A 10,020-nucleotide genomic window follows, 5' to 3' on the forward strand; every position below is an offset into this window, starting at 1 on the left:
AATTCTTAGCATCTAAACCATGATTACACAATCCCATTCGACAAGTCATGTCTCCAAATTTATGCTTTCTATACCCAAAAAAAAAAAAAATACACACACATGGTATCAATCAAGCATAACTTCAATAATTAAAAAAAATAAAAAATAAAAATAAAAATAAAAATAAAAATAAAAATTATCATATATGCCTTTTGAAATTTGAATCCATTTAAATATTTGCCTTGTGCTACTATTGATCGAATCCAACAAAATCTCTATACCTACTAAAAGGTATTTGATAACTTGAAACAAAGTGGAAATTAAAGACTAGGAAAAAAAAAGAAAAAGAAACACAGAGAAAATGAAAAGCTAGGGCAAAAGTAGTTTGTCTATTTCTCCATGCTCCTCTTCTTAACCAGTCTCCATTTCCTGATCTAATCCAACAACAAAAAGAAGAGAAGCCAAAAGTGGTGGTGGTGGTGGTGGTGAAGATCTCAATCCAAAATGTCATTTTTTTTAAAAAAAAAATTTTTCATCTTTGACCATTTGTGCTAGAATTCGGCCTCCTAACAAAGCGCCCCTGCAAAGCCCCAAAACAACATAGATGAGACATTGTTTGACTGCATGAGATGTCCACTTTTCCTAAGAAAATTGGGAAAATATGGAAAACAAAAAGTATAAAAGATTGGGTATAATATAAATGGATATAAATTTAATACAAACAGGGTCGTATAAATTTTTCTAACACGGTCTTTAAAAGTGTCGTGTGTTTTTTGATCATGTGAAAAGCACAAACTATTAAAAAAACATGTACTTCTTACATGCTAAAAAACATAAGCGTATCAATTTCTTTTTTGGCATGATAGAACCACTAGAGTAAAATTTGTACAAGTTTGTAACATGGTAATTCAAGATTTAGCTTCAGTGTTGTAAAAAAAAACAAGACAACATATATATTGTAGTTTTTTCTATGGTTTAAATTTAATTTTATTCTCTTTTTTATGAAAAACTTAGAATTATATCTGACCCATTGAAAAACTACGACAAATGTGCGGTAATTTTTTTATTTTTTTTTTAACAACCCCTAAGCCAAATCACTTCATAAAATTTCATAAATGTATCAAACTAACAAATTATCACAGCATATGCCAATCAAAATTGGATTTTAATATTCATGCCCCTAAAATATATAGATTCTTAGGTCCAATCTCATTTGTTTCTTATTTTTGCAGCAACAAAAGTCAGTAAAAGATTTAAACACAAGATTCCTCTCACCTAATCACCACCATGCTTATGCTCAAATTATTTTATAAACCTAAATTATACTGTCGCTGGATTTAACAGCCTTGGGATTGTTTGGACCAGCCCCTATTTACTGATTGGCCACCAAGATTATGCATTGGCAGAGTGACAATTTTAAATTTGGATTGTGGTGACTCGGAAAAATCTATTAAAAAGGAAATTTTACAGCTCAAAACACATAATAAAACAGTTCGAATCGGTTGTAGACCACACCTAATAAAGCAGAGGTCACTAGTTCGAATCTCCTCCTCTTCTCTTGGGTGGACATGTCAAAAAAAATAAATAATAATAAATAAAACAGTTTTTTGATGGGTCCATTTAGAATAATCATAAATTAAGTTGTTAAAATATTTATGTTGAGAGGCATTTTGTGAGTTGTGTACAGTGTACGTTATGGGAAGCAAAATTGACAGTTTCTTGTTTTACATGTTTCATTATATTGTCATTAAATGTTTCGCTATCCCGGATAGAAAAATCCGTGACGGCTACCGTTCGTTTGTATGAATTATAAGCGAATTTTTAATCCCTAATTCTAAGCGGTAAGGGGTGTGTCGGTTACCATTGGGTTATAAGCAGATTTTAACCCATAATTCTAAGTGGTATCCACCATCCACACATATGCAAGCAAAACGTGGAATATGGGTAGGCGAACCTACCCAAATAGTTGTCTTTAAAAAACAATGTCATTTCGGGATTTAATCCCAAAAATTGGATTAAACTCATAAAAAGCTTTAATAAAAAAAAAACACAGCATGGCCATGCAAACTGCAAAGCGGATGTCACAAGCGATTAGTACAAAAACCGCCTGCCTGCCTGCGATTTTGGGCAAATTCCACTCTCCTTGGCAAGCAGGCAATTACCAAAATGCGCCTTCTATAAAGTGCGGAAGTGGAATAAGGATATTATCCGCCTATATAGTGTAGTCTAAACTCCCAATATCTTATTATTTCTTATTTTACATGTTTCACAAAATTAGTGTGGCTGTCATATATATTTAGCGGCCACGCCACCGCACAACCACCTAAAAAATTGTACATGGACAATCTAAACCCTTAAAAAAATTAATATTAAGATAGTTTTTAAAAACACAAAAAATATTTTGTGTTTTTTTTTTGGAAAGCATTTTGGGTTTTTTTTGGAAAGCATTTTGGGTATTAAAAGTGTGTTAGCGGTTTGAGTCTCATCGAAAAATCCATTTCACTAACTATTATATTAAAAAAAAAATTTCTCATTATATATATATATATATACATATCACTATCTGATTAGCTATAATGGCAATTGTCAAGCATAGTTGGCACCAAAAGGTACAGTAATTAATACATAATTAAAGGGACCCACAATTATTAGCCAAGATTCTAGTCAGATTATTATATAAACGTCAGTTTTATTTTTTTTTTTTTTTTTCTAAAAAAAGAAGATATCATCATTCATCAACTTTCTATCAACAACGAGGATTTCGTACCTTCATTCTGGGCCGTCTATCTGCGTTGACTTTTCGAACCTGGTACCTGATCTTCTTAGAGAAGAGACGCGTACGCCGCTTTTCCTTGTAGCGAAGCACGCTAGCTTCTCTCACTCCGTCCGAAAATAAGTCTATTTGCGCGAGCCTGGCCTGCCCCAATGAAAGTTAAGAGGAAATGATTCAGTGCTCTGCATCACAATAAGCCATCATAAAATCACGAATCAAGGACAGTTCCGTCATTTTCATATACATTCTAGTCAATGCCAGCACAGCAATATGGGACTCAGAAAGAGACCAATTTTTTTTTTTTTTTTTTAATTTCTTTTTTCTTTTCTTTTTTTCCTTTAACAAAAAAGTTAGATTATTATTATTACTTAAGGCTATAGAATCTGGGCATAATTGGACTACAAAATCCCTTTTGGGTCTATTGGTTGGTATAACCAATAATTACTAAAAATAATTTAAGGTTTGAAACTAAAGAGAAAAAAAGAAAAATAATTTAAGTTTTTATTGCCCATGGAAAAGGAGATTGACAAGTGAAAAACAAAAGAAAGAAAACAAAAACAAGATTGAAAAAAACAAAAAAACAAAAAACAAAAAAGAGTGAGGACTACAGAAGAACAGGTTTGTTTCCAGGTTTCAACAATGTTGCAAGTTCTTGGATTTGTGTTTCCTGGCGGGAGATAAGAAACGTACAGAGACATCATTTCCCGGCAATTCGAAGCCCGGAAAATCGTCGGAAAATGGAGACCCCCGGTCGGACCAAGCGTTCAAAACCTCATCAAAATTCAGTTTCAACAGCAACCCGGAATTGGGTTTGGGAGTTGAATTTTCTTTGGGCAATTCCTTGTTCTTCAACTCCATGGCCGGCGGCTTTTCGACCTTCTTTTTCTTCTTCTCTGCGGAACCTGATGAATGCCTGTGGAATTTGGGAGAGATTTGGCGGACATCCACCACCGGAAAACTCCACCAGTTACCCTCATCAACATGTCTCAGAGCTCTCACTCCTCCACCCCTTCTCATCCCAAAACCCATTTCGAATTTCCCGCCAAAACCCAATCCCATTGGAATTGGATTCCCGTACCAGGAATTCTTTTGGCCACCGCTACAAGAATCATCTACCGCATCGGTACCCACACTCAGATTCCCCATAATACTATCGATTCCCTCCTCGATTTCCTCATCGAGAATCGATTCCGCATCGAAATCCTCCTCGTACCCATCACACAACTCCAAAGAATTCGCCTGGAAATCGACTTCCCCTGGGCTCTGGCATGGCTTTTCGCAGAAATTCGCAACCTTGGATTGGATTTGGAAACTGGGTTTTTCTTGGATTGGTTGGTGGAGCAGGAAACCGGAGCTGTCGATGACCCGAAAGGGCAGAAGCAACTCGGACGACTCGGCCAAGAAAGACTCATGTTGTGCGGTGAATTTGCGAGGCTTTGTGAGGTGTTTGGGGGAGAAGATGTTGGGATAGGCCGTGGAGAGGAGCGCTGCGGCTTCGTTGTAGGTCTGGTTGGGCCGCTTTCGAGAGGTTCGGGGTTTTCGGGTGGAGATTGCGAGCGGGTAATTGCTCGATTCCGACAGAGTCGAAGAAGGGGAAGAAGAGTGCGAGGTTCTGGTCGATGTCGACGGGGATTTCACGATGTCGAGGTCGAGAGCATAGGTTCTCCCGCTGCCTCCGCTTAGACAGGAAGACATTTGTGGAGAATTTTCCGACAAGAAAGTTGAAATTCAGCTGAAATTGGAGGTCTAAGACCCAAATTCAGATTCAGGATTTGAAGCAATTTCAGTGAGAATTTCGAGGTCTCAAGACAATTCGATAGCTAAAACAGAGCAAACCTGTAAAAAAAACTGAACAACGAAGAAATCCCATTTCAGGAACAAGCTGAAGTCTGCAGAATCAGATTGTAATTCAGAGCCACAGTTGAATTTTCTTACACCAGTTTCAAGAAAAGCTCGAAACTTGCTACACTCTTTGCTGAGAACTGGTAAAGCCAAAAAAAAAAAAAAAAAAAGGGAAAAAGTACAAAACCCTAAACCCTGGAAGTACAGCCAACAAAAGTTGTTGGCTTAAAAATAGTATGAAGAAAAAGCCAAGAAAAAGAAGATATATATATTTATTAGAGGAACAGACTAGAACCCTATTAAAAAAATAAAATCTTGATATATATATATATATATTTTTAAAAAAGTATCAAAATCTTCAGCAAAGTCTATGAAAATAAAATAACCAAAACAAAAACAAAAAATAAAAAACTCAATCTTCAGAAACCAAAGTTCTTAAAACTCAATTGTTCCCTGAAAAAAGCAGAGGAAGTTGCATCCTCTGAAAAAACAGGGCATCCCAAAATCCAAGAGAAGATGAAGAAACCGAAACAGTGATGAGAGTGGGTATTGGTCAAAAACGAAAGAGAAATATCTGAGAAGGGAAAGTTACCCAATAAGGCAACCAGATACTCTGAGTATACACAGAAATGGAAGCATGAAAACTGGGATACAGAGAGAGAGAGAGAGAAGGATAGGAAGAATTAAGAGATGATGGTAGGTCACGAGGAGGAGCAGATAAAAGGAAAAGTTCCGTTAGGAGCTCTGAACTTATAAACACGCAGAGGCTCTCTTTGTGGACCGATGGATTGCAGGGTTTTGTGTTGGAGTGACAGAGATGAGACCAGAGGAAGAGACAATGCTCTGTTTCAGCAGTTCTCGCTGTGGGACCACTTTGTGTTTTCCTCCCTTTCTTTTTACCTCTTCAATTATTTTATCTTTCTCATTTTACTATATTGACCTTCCTTTCTGTTTTTCTTTTCTTCTTACTAATTATTTTGCCCCTCTCTCTCTCTCTCTCTCTCTCTCTCTTCCCTTTTATGGGTGAATTAAAATCGACCCATTTTGATAAAAGTCTTATTATGTATATTTAATTAATATTATTGCAAAAATCCGGTCGAGTACCTTCTTTTTTTTCTTTTTCTTATTTAAAACAAATATACATAGCTACTTTATGTAAGCATTATAATTTATGTATTCTTTTTTTTTTTATTCTTTTTTTCTCTCTTCCCTCTTGGTAGTTTAAGAAAATAATATAAAAATATTGGAAAAATAAATATTTAAAGAAAATATAAAATCAGTTGAAATTTGTATTAAAAAATTAGTAGATAAATTAGAAAATTATGCTCTTTAATTAACTTATGCCCCCTAGAAGAAAATATTTAAAATATATTGGGTGGATGGGTGGGTGGGGGAAGGCAACCTACTATTTTATTAATTGGTTAAAAATATGCTAAATACTATTTTGGAGTTATTATTAATTAATTTTAGTTTCAGCATACAAATGTATTACGTGTTTTTTTTTTTCTTTTTTCGTAAATATAAAATGTATTTTATGTTGTTATATCTTATGCTGTCAAGAGGAATTGCATAAAAATTTATTTGGGATTGCGTTTGAAAAATAGAGTTCTTAAGTCAGAAAGAACTTTTGGACAAAAGTTTCATTTTTAAGTTTTTGTCAAAAGTGTTTTTTTTTTTGGACCATTTTTAAGCTTTTTAGATCACTAAAAACGCTTTTAATTTTTTTATCAAACAAATACTTTTTTCTTTAAGCTAGCTTTTTTGTGTTAAAAATATTTTTAGATCCCTCAAACGCAATCTCAAATAAACTCTAAGGATATTTCAATGCATATTTATCAATTTTTTTTTTTAAACCTCTTCTTTGAAGGAATTCATTTGTCTAAATGTGTTTGTAATAATAAATAAGATTATGCCCTCGTGCTTGTCCGGTGCAAAAAAAAATTTGGCTAAATACAAAACCCCGGCTTGATTACCACTTAAAACTTTTTATTTTTTCAAATTGTAATGACGTGGAAAATAAGTTTTATTGGTTAATAAATATACAATATTTTTTTCAGCCGTTCGATTTTAATTTAATTTAATTTTATCTCCTTTTTTTTATGTAAAACTTAAAATTAAATATGATTGCTTAATATGATGTCATCCATCAGCAATTAACCTTAGCCGACATAATTTATTATTATTTTTTTAAAAGAAAAAGGGGAAATAGTGAAATTTTAGGAAGATGGGTATTTTGGTAATCCTGGTGACGTAATCCTAATCATGGGCAAGCAGGAATGTCCCCGATAGGATTTGCAAGTATGCCACCCATACCTCCTGCAAGAATTCTCCAGATCTTATTATGGAAAGAGTTTCTTATCTGGTGACATGTCAAGCAGGAATTGGATAGTTGAGATTTTTAGGGCTTCGTAGGATAGTTAAGGGGGAGGTTGGCGAGGTTTCACGTGTATCAAGGACGGAGGTGGGCTTTTGGATCCTCTCAAAAGAGCAATGATTTGAACCTTTTTGGTGTCTTTTGCATTCTTATTTGTGGCAGTTGGCACTCATACGTTCGGCTTATTGGGATCAATGGCTTCTCATTACATAATTAATATTTAAAAAATAAGAATAATTTGAAAAATAACCCACATCAATATTTATTTTTATAAATTTAATAGATCAATCATTAAATTTAAAGACTCATAAAGATTCCATACAAATTTATTAGGGTTACACCTGCTGATACGGTACGAAATATTTTAGAGTTTTTTAAAATATGTTTGTATAATTAGAATTTTCTTATCTATATATATATATATATATATATATGTTATGTTGGAAGTCTGAATCATTAATAGTAAAATATAACCGCACTTTTGTGGATGCAAACATATTGTTGAACCATGTAAATTTGTGTGTCGATTCTCTCTTAATCTCTTTATTTTTAATTTCATATTATTTATCATTGTTGTGCACAGTATCAACTTTTCCTAACGGTCATTTTTTTTTTAATTTTCTAACAAAAGATGAAACATAGTAAATTTTAGTAATTCATGAAGTTTACCATAAGAGTAAATGAATAAAGAGAAAAGAGACAAAGGTGTGAAAGTTCCCATTTTTTATAAAAATCAAGACACTAGTTGAATTTATTTAAAAAGTAATAATGAATTCGTTAAAAAAAAAGAAAAAAAAAATTGATTGGGACTAATCGGAGATTAAATTAAAATTTTTGCGGGGGAGAATTCAACACGGTAGCAACTACCATGCGTTGTACTCACGGGCCTGGCACAGGTGCACCCACGTAAATAAATAAAATAATATAATATAATATAATATAATATAAAACGACAAACTCCATGAATAAATGTGGTTTCTACCTTCTCCTTGTCTTAGGTTCTTTTTCTAAGATATTTTCCCCACATATCCTCATATTTCACTGCTAAATCTCCAATTGTAGATACTTACTTCTCCTGTAAAAAAAATAAAAATTAAAGATATTATTATTATTATTAACATTATTATTATTATTATTATTATCTCAAACTATCATTTAGGCTTTGACCCCAAATAAAAATCTTGAAGCTTTTTTTCTTTTTTTCTATATAAAAACTTTGATTAATTGGTGGGCTATAAAATTTAATTTAATTTAGGAGTACATCAAGCGAAAACTCCCCTTCACAACCACCAGATTAGAGCTGAAAACAACATTCAAATTTTGGAGTTGTGCAAAGCGCACGTTTCATATAGATTAGATAAGACTCCGATTTTGCCAAGGGGTGTAACCCTAAGAAAATATTTGCATCAAAGGGAATAAAAACCTTAGAAGTTATGGAAATGTCACAAAGACCAACGCATTTACCACTTAAGCCAATCCCTTGAGTTTATTTTGCTTACCATTTGTCTTCTATAAAATCAGTTTTAGACAACAAATCAAATAAACAGCCAATTATATTATGACAGAAATTTCCTTAGGGTTCTCTACTCAAATTTCATGAAATTCGAGAAGAAAATAAGAAAGGGTCGAGGGGCCTAGGTATCCCGGGCAACCCGGGGTACGGGGCCCACTTTCTCAGAGCACTCGGGGCCCTCCAAGTCTCCAACCCTCTAGTCTTATTTTTTGCTCGAATTTCATAAAATTTGGACGGATTAGAAGATATTCGAAAGTCAGAGAAGTGAGGGTATAATGGTCATTTCATTATTATGGTTGCTTTTAAGGCACAAAGTTTGAAATTTAAAGTGGGAATTTGACAAGGGCATATCCTTTTCGTTTGGCCAGAGAAGCACATCCCCTGATTGTATTGAATGAATACTTTTTGCCAAATACCTTATCTTTACAAGGGGTGAGTTGGAAATACTACAGCCTCTGAAATGGGATAAACACAAGCATATGAGTTTCTAGGACTGGAAATTTCATGATACACGTCACCCATTCTTTTGAACACCAATTAGCCCTCTTCTTATGTTATCACATTTATCTTCAACATCACATGATAAATATTGCAATAGAAAGAATGGGGTGCTAAATCTTTGCACCTCTCTTTTAGTCTTCATTCTCCTTATCATAATATCATACAAAAACCCAATTACTTTAAGACATTTGGCTCTCTAAGTATCATTCCACCCTACCTAATATGAAAAATAAAATAAAAAGAAAACAAATTGACTATTAATTGGATTTCAGGCTCTTTTGGTTACCATACACGGGGGCGAAAAGTAAGATACGGTGTTAGAATATTTTCATTTTAAGTCAAAGAGGTAACAATTCGTGCTTATGTGTCAATGCATAGGTATAAAATTATATAAATCAACCATAATCTGACCAATTTAATTAAACATTTAATTCAAACCCACTAATTTCATGTTGGGTTCATATTAGATTCGTAAATCGTGTAAAAAATTGTCAGCTCTTACGTCGTGTGTTGGAGCCGGGTCATGTCAAGGCAATGGTGTAAGACTACATAAGTCAACTTTAACTCGACCCATTTAATTAAATGAGTTATACCCCTCAATCTTAATTTTCTAATTTCGTATTGGGTTCGTATAAAAAATTATTAGCCCTATTAAGCTCTAACTTAACTTTCTTGAATTCCTGTCATCAATTCCCTACCTTCTCTTGTCTACTTCACCTACCACAATCTCCCTATAAATTGATCATGTTACTCAATCTTGATATACAATTCAATACAATAAAAATGTAGCCTTTAGCATCTTTAGTAGCCTCACTAAAATAGCTTTTTTAGCCAATTTGCTGAAAATGTAGAAAACGTGTCCAGCAACATAGCTAAAAAGGTGAAGAAGGTTTGGTGAGTGAACAATACTCACAAACAATAATGAGCACTATTAAATCTTCAAAATAATAAACAATAATTTCTCTCTTATGCCTTTACTTTTTTATTTTCTTTCTGTCACAAACACTTCTATCCTTTTTTTTTTTTTTTTTTTTCCAA

General features: G+C 33.5%; 1 protein-coding gene across 6 annotated transcripts; it reads right to left on the reverse strand.

Moving 5' to 3' along the window:
• Window positions 1-507: 507 nt before the first annotated feature.
• Window positions 508-5,401, reverse strand: LOC132189353 (protein CHLOROPLAST IMPORT APPARATUS 2-like). 6 transcript variants are annotated; one of them, XM_059604059.1, is made up of 4 exons: window positions 3,443-5,400; window positions 2,747-2,896; window positions 1,495-1,531; window positions 508-559 (listed from the first exon to the last, which is right to left on the reverse strand). In XM_059604059.1, exons 1-4 carry the CDS (start codon window positions 4,445-4,447, stop codon window positions 546-548), a joined length of 1,206 nt encoding a protein of 401 aa, XP_059460042.1. In that variant the 5' UTR covers window positions 4,448-5,400; the 3' UTR covers window positions 508-545. The 6 variants fall into 6 exon arrangements, with proteins under 6 accessions (XP_059460042.1, XP_059460044.1, XP_059460043.1 ...); XM_059604061.1 differs by having other exon boundaries at window positions 1,495-1,536; window positions 3,443-5,399; XM_059604060.1 differs by lacking the exon at window positions 1,495-1,531 and having other exon boundaries at window positions 3,443-5,398.
• Window positions 5,402-10,020: the final 4,619 nt, after the last annotated feature.

The sequence above is a fragment of the Corylus avellana genome, chromosome ca8 (genome assembly GCF_901000735.1).
Source record: "Corylus avellana chromosome ca8, CavTom2PMs-1.0".
Classification (NCBI taxonomy): domain Eukaryota; kingdom Viridiplantae; phylum Streptophyta; class Magnoliopsida; order Fagales; family Betulaceae; genus Corylus; species Corylus avellana.